This window comes from Geotrypetes seraphini, chromosome 2, assembly GCF_902459505.1.
Source record: "Geotrypetes seraphini chromosome 2, aGeoSer1.1, whole genome shotgun sequence".
Classification (NCBI taxonomy): domain Eukaryota; kingdom Metazoa; phylum Chordata; class Amphibia; order Gymnophiona; family Dermophiidae; genus Geotrypetes; species Geotrypetes seraphini.
Window position 1 is genome coordinate 67,701,818 of NC_047085.1, and position 12,529 is coordinate 67,714,346.

Consider the following 12,529-nt stretch of genomic DNA (forward strand, 5'->3'; position numbering starts at 1 on the left):
AACCACCCTTAAAAATGTAAGCATATAAAATCACCACAATTAAAACAACATAATTAAAAAATTTTTTCTATATCATTCATTAGAAAGAAATTAAACATATTCTGTCATCACTTATAAAAGAACCCCTTAAGAGGATCATCTAGAGCAGTGTTTTTCAACCTTTTTTGGGCAAAGGCACACTTGTTTCATGAAAAAAATCACGAGGCACACCACCATTAGAAAATGTTAAAAAATTTAACTCTCTGCCTATATTGACTATATATAAAGTAATTCTCTTGAATAGGAATCAAATAAACACAAAGAAAGTATTTTATAATTACTTTATTATGAAATAAAAATTATAAAAATTATAAAATACTTTATTCAGTGCGAAACCTGGGCCTGTTTGGCTGAACACAAAGCTGATATTCTGGCTGGAATGGAAGAAAGACACACACGTACCTCTTCGTCAACAGCTCTCAGTCTCTCTCTGTATTTGGTTTTTATAGCATACAAAAATAGACAAATATACCCTCCATCCTTTTTATTAAACCACAATAGCAGTTTTTAGCGCAGGGAGCTGCGCTGAATGCCCAGCACTGCTCTTGACGCTCATAGGCTCCCTGCGCTAAAAACCACTATTGCGGTTTAGTAAAAGGTGACCATATTGTAAAATATAGACAGCAGATATAAATTCAGAACTGTGCATAGTAAGTGAAGGGAAGTTTTCATCTCTGGGAATTTACCCAGTTAACTATTAAGTTATTTGGGCAAATTCCTTTGAAAACTGTGGTAATACTGCCTCCACTTTGCTAAATTTAAAATAAAATCATTTTTCCTACCTTGTCTGGTGATTTCTGGTTGCACTTTCTTCTTCTGACTGTGCATCCAATCTTTCTTCCCTTCTATCAGCCTGTATGCTTTCTCTCCTCCACACCTCATTCCCTCCCCCAACTTTTTCTTCCTCTCTCCCTGACCTTTCTTTCTTTTTTTCTGTTTCTCTTCTTTCCTTCTGTTTCCCTGCCTGCCCCCTTTCTTTCTTTCTCCCTGCCTTTCCCCAAGCCACTGCCACTGCCGCTGCCATCGGGGAACAGGACCCACCAATGGATAACAGGCCCCAAAGCCGACGCATGCTCTCCCTGACGTCAATTCTGCAATCGGAGAGGAAGTTTCGCCCAGCCAGGCTGGTGATTTCTGGTTGCACTTTCTTCTTCTGACTGTGCATCCAATCTTTCTTCCCTTCTATCAGCCTGTATGCTTTCTCTCCTCCACACCTCATTCCCTCCCCCAACTTTTTCTTCCTCTCTCCCTGACCTTTCTTTCTTTTTTTCTGTTTCTCTTCTTTCCTTCTGTTTCCCTGCCTGCCCCCTTTCTTTCTTTCTCCCAGCCTCCTGTCCAGCAGTAACTCTCTTCCCTTCCTCCCCTCCCAGCAGCATCTCTCCGTCTCCCTCTCCAGTAGCAGCTGTCCTTTTTTTTCCTGGCCCAGCAGCTTCCCAGATTCCTTTCCCTCCTCCCCTCCCAGATGCATCTCTCCTTCTCCCTCTCCAGTAGCAGCTGTCCCTTTTTTCCCCTGCCCAGCAGCTTCCCAGACTGATAGTGGTTTTCTCCCCTCCCAGCAGCTCTTCTTACTTCCCAGCGCAGCGATTCACGAAGGCAGCCTCGGGTCCTTTGTTGGGTCGCGCCGCCTCTGAGGAAAGAGGAAGTTGCATCATCAGAGGCAGCCGCGACTCAGCAAAAGCCCCGAGGCTGCCTTCGTGAATCGCTGCGCTGGGAAGTAAAGGAGAGCTGCAGAGAGGGGAGAAAGCCACTGTCGGAGGCTCCCCAAGATCTCTCCGGCCCAGCGCACGCTTCCGATGCTGATCTTGCCGGTCCTGCGCGGACCGGCAGGAAGTTCAAATGAGTCAATCTTGCCGGTCCTGCGCGGACCGGCAAAAATTTCCTGCGGACCGGCGGTTGAAGAACTGTGGATTAGATCGCCAAGACAAAGTGAGTCCTGGGTGATCAACTCACTTTGCCTTGGCGAGCTACTGGCGCCCCTGCCTCGGGCCCCCTGTAAGCTCCGGGCCCTGCGGCACACCAGGCAACATCTCGCGGCACACTAGTGTGCCGCGGAACAGCGGTTGAAAAACACTGATCTAGAGTATATCATAATTTAACCCCCTAAAAATAAGAACAAAAAATACTATATATGAAATCATCACATATGAAAGAGCAATTATATATCAGCGAAGGATGTATACAGAACACTGTATAGCCAAATAAGGAATATGTTAAAACTTAAATAATATTGACTTTATCAGGGGAGCTTTGGCAGTTGAGGGCACGCCATTGTACTTCTCTTTCGGCAGCTGATAAACTTCGTTTACTGACTGTCTGGCGGCAGATAGATGCCATCTTGACACAGCGGGCCTCTCGTGATATCTATTTTCAACGGTATAAGCTGTACGCCTGGGGGGGGGGTAAGACGGGGCGATTGTTGGCCAATTTGGTCCGGCCTCTGCGCGCCCGACAGGTTGTCCTGTCCATCCGGGACCCGAAGGGTACTTGTTACACACAGGACTGGCAGATTCAACAGCAATTCGTTCACTTTTATGAATCTCTGTATGCTAATCGCCCGTTCTCGGATGCTGATAGAGATGCTTTCTTCCAGGGGCTTCAGCTTCCTCGGTTGACAGCAGCTCAGTTGGAGCAACTGAATGAGCCTATTAGTTCCGAAGAAGTACTGATTGGTATTAAGAAGCTTAAATTGACTAAGGCCCCGGGTCCAGATGGGTTTGGCTCTGAATATTACAAGATTCTGTCGGATCAGATCTCTCCTGCTTTGGCGGGGGCGTTTAATGCGCTCTTCGAGAATTGGGGTTTGGGGACTCCTAACATAGCCCACGTTGTGCTGTTGCCTAAACCGAGCAAGGACCCGGCCCAAGTGGGTTCTTACCGGCCTATTTCCCTCCTTAATCAGGATGCCAAGCTTTTTGCTGCGATATTGGCGCATAGATTGAATGCCTTTCTGCCGCTCTTGATACATGAAGACCAGGCTGGCTTTGTGCCGGGCAGATATGCGTCAATGAATTTGATCAGAGCTTTGATGGCCCTTCACTCCCGGCGTGGACTGGAGGGTGCATCGGCTATTGTAGGCCTGGACATGGAAAAGGCATTTGATAGTATTTCTTGGCAATATCTCTTCTGGGTTTTGCGTCAGTTTGGCATAGAGGGCCCTATTCATCATTGGATCAATAGCTTATATATACTGCTGCAGGCTAGACTCTTAATTAATGGTCAGTTTACTGCCCCGTTTGCTTTGGGAAGGGGGACGCGACAGGGCTGCCCGTTGTTACCGTTGCTTTTTGTGTTAGCGATCGAACCCTTGGCTGCTAAGATCCGCGATGATTCGTCCATTCAGGGCATTCGCATTGGGAACAAGGAGAGTCGCATCAATCTTTTTGCCGATGACATTCTCCTTTATCTGGATCAGCCCCGACGAGATCTGGGGCGGGTCCTTGCTCTGGTCCGTTCCTTTGGGGATCTTTCTGGTTTGCGCGTTAATTGTGATAAGTCTGAACTTCTTCCCTTGCGGTCTACTACGGTGGAGCCCTGGCATGCGAGTCTCGAGATACCGCCGGTGAGGGGGCCGATGCGTTACCTGGGTGTATATTTAAGTCCGGACCTCAAGCTTCTGTACCGCTCTAATGTGACCCGTCATCTGGATGCGATTCGGCAATTGTGTGATAAATGGAGGGATCTCCCGCTGGGTGTTTGGGGGCGGGTGGCATTGACTAAGATGGTACTTCTCCCCAAGATTTTGTATCCTTTCCAGGCTGTGCCCATTTGGGTTAATGGTAAGGAGGTCCGTCTGTTTCGTTCCATTATCTCTTCTTTCATTTGGCGTCATAAGCGAGCCCGGATTAGCTACGCCACCTTAGCTTTGGATAAATATAGGGGTGGTTTAAACCTTCCCGATCTTCGCTATTATAATGTCGCTGCTTTGTTTTGCTTTATACATGAAGAATGGTCGGGATGCTATAAATTCTCATCCAAGGGATGGGTAGAGTCCTGGTGTGCCCCGCATTCGGTTTTGTCCCTTCTGCATGTCCCGTTGTCGGCTATACCGGGGGGTGGGCTAAGTTTGTGTATCTCTTACCTCTACGGCGTGCGTGGCGCTGGTGGCGGCGACGGCAGGGGAAAACTCCAGAGGCTTCCCTTTTGTTGCAGTTATATGGCAATGTTGACTTTCCCCCAGGCGTGGGCCATGCTTGGTTTCGGCAGTGGGAGCAGAGAGGGGGGTAGAACTCTCCAGGATATCCTTGCGGTGGGGGGGAGGTCCTTTTCCTTCTTTTGCCCAGTTGCAGACTCACTGGCGACTCCCTCAGACCCACTTTTGGGCTTACCTTCAGGCTCGGCATTATTACTTGTCCTTGGAATGCCGTTGGGGGGATGCTTGGCTCTGTGGTCCCTTGGATGTTCAATTTTTTCAGGTCTCTCCTGCTTTTAACACCTTAGCTACCTGGTATCGGATTCTGAAAAACGCATCGGGCCTGGGATCTATCGATCATCTGGCTTCCCAGTGGCAATCAGAGCTGGGCATCCCCATGGATCGTAAGGCCTTTCTTGATCTCTTTGCCACTGTGAATACCATGGGGGGGGTCCACGGATTTTAGGGAAATGCAATTTTAAATTTTGCACCGGGCTTATATTTCTCGGGTTCAGGGAGCTCGAATGGGCCTGTGGGAGGATGCAGTTTGTACCAAATGCAATCGTTTCTCAGGTATCCTTCTTCACCATTTTTTGGAATGCCCTTCTTCTGCATTATGGCTGTAAGTTCTTCCTTTTTTAGAGCGCATTCTCCGGAGGGATGTGCCCTGGTCTTATGGTTTTCTGCTCTTGGGGGATCAACGTGACTTGATTGAGGGGGGGGGCTCACGCGTCCCCAGCGCAGGGTTCTCTACATGGCTGTCTTGGTGGTAAAAAAGCTCTTGTTGCACCACTGGGTGGGCGATTCTGTGGCTTCCTTTCCACAATGGAGGGACCGATTGGTGGAGGTGGGGCGGTATGAGCTTCAACGTGTCCCTAAGTCTGGGACTCTGACTTACCGCTGCTACCGTGATATTTGGCAGCGGGCGTTGAAGATCTGTTCCAACCTGGAGGCAGCGGACACGGACTCCTCCTCTTGAGGGCTGTTGCTCTTTTTCCTTTTTGTTTTTGTTTTGTGTTTCTTTCTGGGTAGCGCCATCTCTGGGGGTGCGGGAGTGCGCATTTGAGTGTATGGCTGTTTCGTGGTGTGAGTGTGGAGTGCTTGTTGTGGCTTGAGGTGTAGGCGTGCGGTTTAGGGAGTGTCTGCTTGGCGGGGTTTGTTAATTCAAAATGCCAATTGTGATGGGCAATCATCCGGGGGTTTCTTTGTACTGTGGGACTTAGTTGTCATTACTATTTGTTCTACTTTTGAATGCTCTGTTTCTGCTTGTTCTGCTCCTGGTTGTTTGTTCCTTTGCAATTGTTAATAAAGATAATTGGGGGGAAAAAAAAAAAAGAAAAGAGCTAATTTTTAATGGAAACTTCTTGCAGAATTTTGCATTGAAAATCCTACTGAAGCACACAGTTCTTCGGAGAGGGTGCAAATGCAAAGTATGCACAGTAAAAAGTGCTCAGAGGTTTGATTATACAATATGCTGTTTACCTCTTGAATCTTTCTATGTAATATGCTAAATTGCTATTCTCTCAATAAAATAGTTTCTGAAGGACTTTTAATCTCAATACATAATTATTAGCCACTTATGAGGAGAAATCTTGACCCAAATTATTGTGCCAATTGAATGATGACAATGCATATTTTTATATATAACATCCATTGTTATTTTGGCATTTTTACAGTGCTTGAACCGAAAACAAGGACTTCAATGGATCAGGAAAGAAAGGCTTCCAATATTCCTAGCAAGTGACTGTTACTTTGAATATAGGTATGTTGTAGGTTTTAAAAATTAAGTATGCTTATTTGTTCTGTTTGGTCCTTTTTTAAATTATTATTTCTTTATTTATTAAGTTTTCATATTACATCACAAGAATACATCTTGCTACAGAAAAATAGGGAAAAAAACACTCAAACAATAAGGGAGAAAGCACAACCTCCATGATAAAGAAGAATTCTATAACCTTTCTTAGACCACCACAGAGAGAGAGAGAGAGAGAGAGAGACAACTTTTAAATCTGAAGAAAGTAAAGGCAATAATTTTAAAGAAAAGGCCTAATATGAAGACAGCTGCTAATAATAATCAAAAACTCTTTCTAATCAGTCCTTGATGATCTTCTTGACATCCAGAAATTCCTTAAGTTGTTCCGGACGGGAGGGGGGGGAAGTATATTTGATTCTTAAATACCTTACCAAGCATTTACAGGGATATGCTAAGAGGAACATATCTCCCAATTTAATTGTATCTTGTAAAGAAAGGAAATCTTTCCTTCGCTCTTGAGTTGTTTTTGAGACATCGGGATAAATCCAAACTTTTTGATCTCCAAATAGTTTTCTGAACATATTTAAAGTATAACTTTAGAATCATATTAATGTCCTGCTCAAAAACAAACGATAACACAAGAGTGGTTCTTTCTGTTTCAGCTGTAATAGTAATAATGCAGTTATGTTACCAGGATCTATCTGTTTGGCCTTTCCCATCTTTACAGAGGAAATCTTTTTGTTGGCAAGTAATATATCCTATTAATTAGTGGAATATTGTTTGAAGGAATATTTAAATTTTCAATAAGACAGTGTGTGTGTGTGTGTGTGTGTGGGGGGGGGGAGGGCGGTCCGCCCTGGGTGCACGCTCCAAGGGGGTGCATAGTCGGCCGGGTCCGGAAGCTCCCAAGCTGCTGAAAACGGCACCTCAGCGCGGCTACCGACTCTGCTCTGGAATAAATATGGCAGCCGCGCTGAAGTGCATGAAGGTCCCACGATGACGACTTCTGCTGCCTCTGCTCCGGAAGAAGTAAGTGACATCGGAGGGGAGTGGACCGCAGCCGTAGTCATCGCGGGACCTTGCCACAACTCCCTGTGTCTGCCGGCCCAGCCCCCCTTCAATGTAACTTACCTCTTCCGGAGCAGAGGCAGCAAAAGTAGTCATCGCGGGACCTTGCTGATTTCAATGGAGAGAGAAAGGAGCATAGCAGGGTGGTGGAAGGAGAAAAAGGGGGTCAGGATGGCAGACTATAGGGATGTGGGAGAGATGGAAGAGGGAGGCTTAAAGTTTCTGGAAGGTGAATAGAAGGAGAGAAGATGCCATATAGAAGGGGCAGAGAGAGGGTAGACAGTGGATTAAAGGAAGAGAGTGACAAGAAGATGAGGAAAGCAGAAACCAGAGAAGACAAGGTAGAAAAAAATTCTATTTATTATTATTATTATTTTTTTTTTTTTTGCTTTAGGGGAGATGCATTGCTGTTTCTGTGGTGTTGCAGTTTAATCTTTGTCTACATATTTTTATTCTAACTCCCCCATTTACAAAACTGTAGAGTGTTTTTTAGCGTTGGCATCTGAGCTGTTACCACCATGGCTAAAAACCACACTACAGTTTTGTAGAAGGGGGAGGGGTTAGTTTGTGATTACATACTAGGCGAAGGTGTTTTCTGTGTTCTCTGTGTTCGAAAAGACATGGTTTTCTGTTAGGATTGACTGTGTAGGATTGATCTGTACTAGTCTGGCTTGTTTAGTTTTACAATGGGTTTATTGACGTACTGCTCACTGCAGTATGTAAGATACTGCCTTTTCCTAGGTACACTCTTGTGTGACGTGTGGATTGTTACTAAAAATCATGTTTTTCATACAGATGGGGTGGGATGTCAAAAAATGATGGGCCCCGGGTGCCACATATACTAGGTACGCCACTGCAATAAGATATCTCTTAAAAAGATCAATAGGCATTGTTCCTGAAACAACAGGAAAATTCAGGAGGTGAAGGTTCAACCTACGATTAAAATTCTCAATATATTCCAATTTTCTATGAATGGAAATATGTCCTTAATGGTTACCAATTTAAACTGTTGTAGAGTTTGTATGTCCTCCCGAATTTGCTTGGCTTGAACATAAGAACATAAGCAATGCCTCTGCTGGGTCAGACCTGAGGTCCATCGTGCCCAGCAGTCCGCTCACGCAGCGGCCAAACAGGTCCAGGACCTGTGCAGTAATCCTCTATCTATACTTTCTATCCCCTTTTCCAGCAGGAAATTGTCCAATCCTTTCTTGAACCCTAGTACCGTACTCTGCACTATTACGCTCTCTGGAAGCGCATTCCAGGTGTCCACCACACGTTGGGTAAAGAAGTCTTTTTTCATTGAATCTACTGTACAAGGAGGCTGATACAATGCAAAATGGATATGCAACTCAACTTGAAAATGTGAGGAAACAGACCTCAGTACTGGGGAACTGGAATTAATAAAGTTTCTATCAGTATCCCCCAGGCTGACAACTCATATGTGGACGATACCTAATCCCTGAATGAGTCCACCCTGTACATCATAATGTCTTTTTCTTTTAGTGATATTTATAAATGAAAAATCACCATCCCAAAATTAGTGAAACCATATGTACATGGTATCCCCTCCTTGTATGGGGAAAAAAGTGTCTTCAGTTTTCTTTAGTAATTGAAGACAAAGTTTTATTTTATTTTTCTTTCCAGCTTATGATTTATCTTTAATCTTATCTATTGTTTTGCCTTTTGTCTTTGTTTTGTTCTATTTCTATCATTTAAATTTCTCCAGAATTCTACTGTTCAACGGCTCCCCCTTCTGCTTCTATTCCTTTCTCTCCTCTCTTCTACCTTCCAAAGTATTTAGATCAATGCTGTCTTGTTAAAATGTTTATTTTATTTTTATTTTTCCTCTAACTCTACTTTTCACTTCTCTATTACCCTCCAGGTACTTTAGTTAGATTGTGAGCCTTCGGGACAGTAAGGGAATTTTTCAAGTACCTTTCTTATTTCTAATCTTAATGTATATTTTCTGTAAACCGCTTAGAACCTAACGGATGTAGCGGTATATAAGAAATAAATTACATTACATTACAATAAATAGCTGTGTTTTATAAAATATATGATATCAGCACAATGAAAAATATCCAAAATATCGACTTATCTGCGTTGAAAGGAAGGTCCGTTCATGCCTGACAGAGCTCTGTTTTGCAGTCTTTTTCAGGAGCCAAACCCCATTAATTACATGTCCTCAAAAATCATGGCTGATTCAAAATGATAGAAAAACCTGTTTCCTCACACTTTCAAGTTGAGTTGCACATCCATATTGCCTTGTATCAGCCACTTTGTAGTGGTTATTATATGGTGAGAGATTTCTTACTCTCTCTATATTGATTGCTGAATTGTTTTTGATATTTGATATGTTTTTGGCAATCGTAGGTTTTTGTATTTTGCCTTTGTGGTGATATTTAGCTCTCTAACATAACAACAAATTTCTAGACCGCATAGCCATAAGTTCAATACGGTTAACAAAAGATTATGCTATGGAAAAATACAAAGAATATTATGAAAACTACAGAGCTATCTAATTGGTCAGAAATTTAGAAAAGAGAAAGACTTTCAACAATTTTCTACAATGTTCATAAGAGACAGAGCTAAGTAACAATGATTGCAAATCTTTATCATAATAAGCTGCTTGGTATGAGAGAGCATGCTCGTGATATTTCTTACTTTTGTAGCCCTTAACTGACAGAAACATAAATAAAGCATGAGATTTTCTACTATTCTTGTGCGACACTATGATGAACCTGTTGACAAGGTGTAGTGGAACGACTCTATAATATAAACATCCCAACTTAAAGATCACCTGAGCCTCAGCTGGAAGCCAATGCAGCTCACAGTAATAAGGTGTTATGTGCTCGTATTTACTCAGGCCATAAATCAGTCTTACTACTGTATTCTGAGCCAAGGTCAATCTAGCCATATTTTTCTTATTACTCATCAAGTAAACAATATTACAATAATCCAATGACTGAACTAGGATTTTAAAAGCAGCAACTTCAATGTAGGATCTCATGGTACCCAATTTCTATAAAGTATAATATCCCTTTTGGATCACTGCATTAATCTGATTCTTCATGGTCAAGCACTGATCAAGAACAACTCCCAGTATTTTAATTGTTGGACTTATTGTGTATGACATTGAATTAATCTTAATTATTGGTTCATAAGGGATCTTTTGTGAAGATATAAAGAAAAATTTAGTTTTATCCTGGTTTAATTTCAATTTCAATTCCTGCATCCAGGACTCCATCAGATTCAATACGGACTCAAAAGGTTGAATACTATTGGATAAAGCTTCACAACATGGGATGACTATTGTAATATCATCAGCATAGCTGAACAGCTTTAGACCCAAGTTACTCATTGAATGGCCCAGTGAGGAGAGATACACATTAAAAAGTGTAGGAGAAAGTGTAGAGCCCTGTAGCACTTGACATGGGTTTTTCCAAATAACAGAAGATGTGTCATTAAATCCGACCTGATATAGTCTTGATTTGAGAAACCCTTTGAGCCATAAAAGGACTTTGCCATGAATTCCTAAGGCATCCAAAGATTCCAATAATTTAAGATGGTCTACAAGATCAAAAGCGCTACTCAAATCAAATTGGAGTACCAGCGCAGTCTCTAGGGGTGGGCAGCAACGGCAAGGCAGCCTTCCGGGGGATGGACAATGCCGGCAATGGCTGAGAGGAAGCAGTAATACAATGTTCCTCTGATGCTGTCTTTAGCCTGACTTCACTTCCATTATTATATGAAAATTTTTTGGCACCATTAAACAATTAATGCATTAATCGCGTTATTAAAGTGTTAATTGTTCAGCCCTAGTTTTAACAAAGAACTACATTATATTCCAGGATAAATATATTTTTCATACCAAAAGTACAGATATGGGAGCAACAATAGCCCCTAATGTTGTGAACCTTAATGTGGTCCATTTTGAGAAACCTCTTTTGTCTGATTCTTACTTCTAGAACCATATTGGCCTCTGGAAGAGATATATTGATTAGGATTTTTTGATGTGATTAGATATCCTTAAAGAATTGCAAGCTTTTATGTCTGTGGCTTAATTCCTATGATAGTAACTTGAAATTTGTGTATATCTTTGATACATGTATAAAACAACCAAAAGAGAGAGAGGAATAGGGGTAATTAAGACACACTAAATACAAAACCTCTCAATCAACTATTCCAACAATCACCTGGTCACCAGTGCAATTTTCTGGCAAAAGAAAAAGCCTCAATCTCAATGCTGAGGAAAAAAACCACTCTACCAACCATACAGCATAGGCATAAAAATCTTTCGCTTGTACAGAAAATTGTATATTACCGTTTGGAAAAAGCCCCCTATATCAAATGTAATAATATTTTTACAAATGTGCTATGTGCAGCCAGCCAACAATCGTTTCGTAGCAAAAGTGCCAGCAAAGCAGTCCAACCTAAAAGAATAAACTCATGTGAGCCTAATAATCAAAAACAAACAGATTTTTGAACTTCAAGCTGTACTCACAATTTGAAACGCTGTTCCTCTGCATTCTTCGTGTAAGTAATCAAACATGGTGCCACAGTGTTCTTAGGTATATAGGGCGGGCCAAAACGGAAATCCAACATCCCGATTGGTCCTGCGCAAAAATGTCTAAGCCAATCCAGGCACGGGAAAGCTTCTCATGTATATTGAGTGACACAATGCTTTAAATCTTGGACTGCATTTGGATTTAGGAATGAACCTAATATTTAGACAAGTATCAGTGGAAAAGGACAACTCAGTCCCTCCCCATACCTAAAAGGGCATCTGCTTGTAAACTGAATGCATGGTAGAAGATCTTAGTAATAATAGAACCATTCTATACAGGCATTTAACCCACTAGGATGGACAGCATTTAGACCAAAAATCCACTGTTCTTTGCATTGTAGTTCCAACTGTCTGTCCCCATCTCTGATGTTACTAGGAATGTGGTCAACAACTAGACAACATAGTTGGTAAAAGGCGGTGAGGGATGCAAAACAGGACTATGAGGAAAAAATAGCCCAGGAGGCCAAAAACTTCAAGCCCTTCTTTAGATACGTGAAAGGGAAAAAACCTGCAAAAGAGGCAGTGGGACCCCTGGACGACAAGGGAAGAAAAGGGTACATCAAGGAAGATAAACAAATCGCAGACAAACTAAATTCCTTCTTTGCGTCCGTCTTTACGAAGGAGGACACCTCAACAATACCTGAAGCGGAGAAACTGTTTACAGGAGAAATAGAGGACAGCCTCACCACAGTTGAAGTGAACTTAGATCAGATATACTACCAGATCGACAAACTTAAAAGTGACAAATCCCCTGGACCAGATGAAATTCACCCGAGAGTCTTGAAGGAATTGAAGGTTGAAATCGGAGAGTTATTGCAAAAACTTGCAAACCTGTCAATCAGAACTGGTCAGATACCAGACGACTGGAGGAAAGCGAACGTCACGCCAATTTTCAAAAAAGGATCGAGAGGAGAACCGGGCAACTATAGACCTGTGAGTCTTACGTCTGTCCCCGGCAAGATGATTGAATCAC

The 12,529-nt window shown here is 42.6% G+C and overlaps 1 protein-coding gene across 3 annotated transcripts in view; it reads left to right on the forward strand.

Annotated features, from left to right (window-relative positions):
- The window catches only part of RGS22 (regulator of G protein signaling 22), a 475,118-nt gene that overhangs the window by 78,319 nt on the left and 384,270 nt on the right, over positions 1-12,529 (forward strand). For all 3 annotated transcript variants that reach the window (XM_033934655.1, XM_033934656.1, XM_033934657.1), the window contains exon 5: positions 5,845-5,930. In XM_033934655.1, the coding sequence (XP_033790546.1) occupies positions 5,845-5,930 (86 nt within the window). The remainder of the gene's footprint in view (positions 1-5,844; positions 5,931-12,529) is intronic.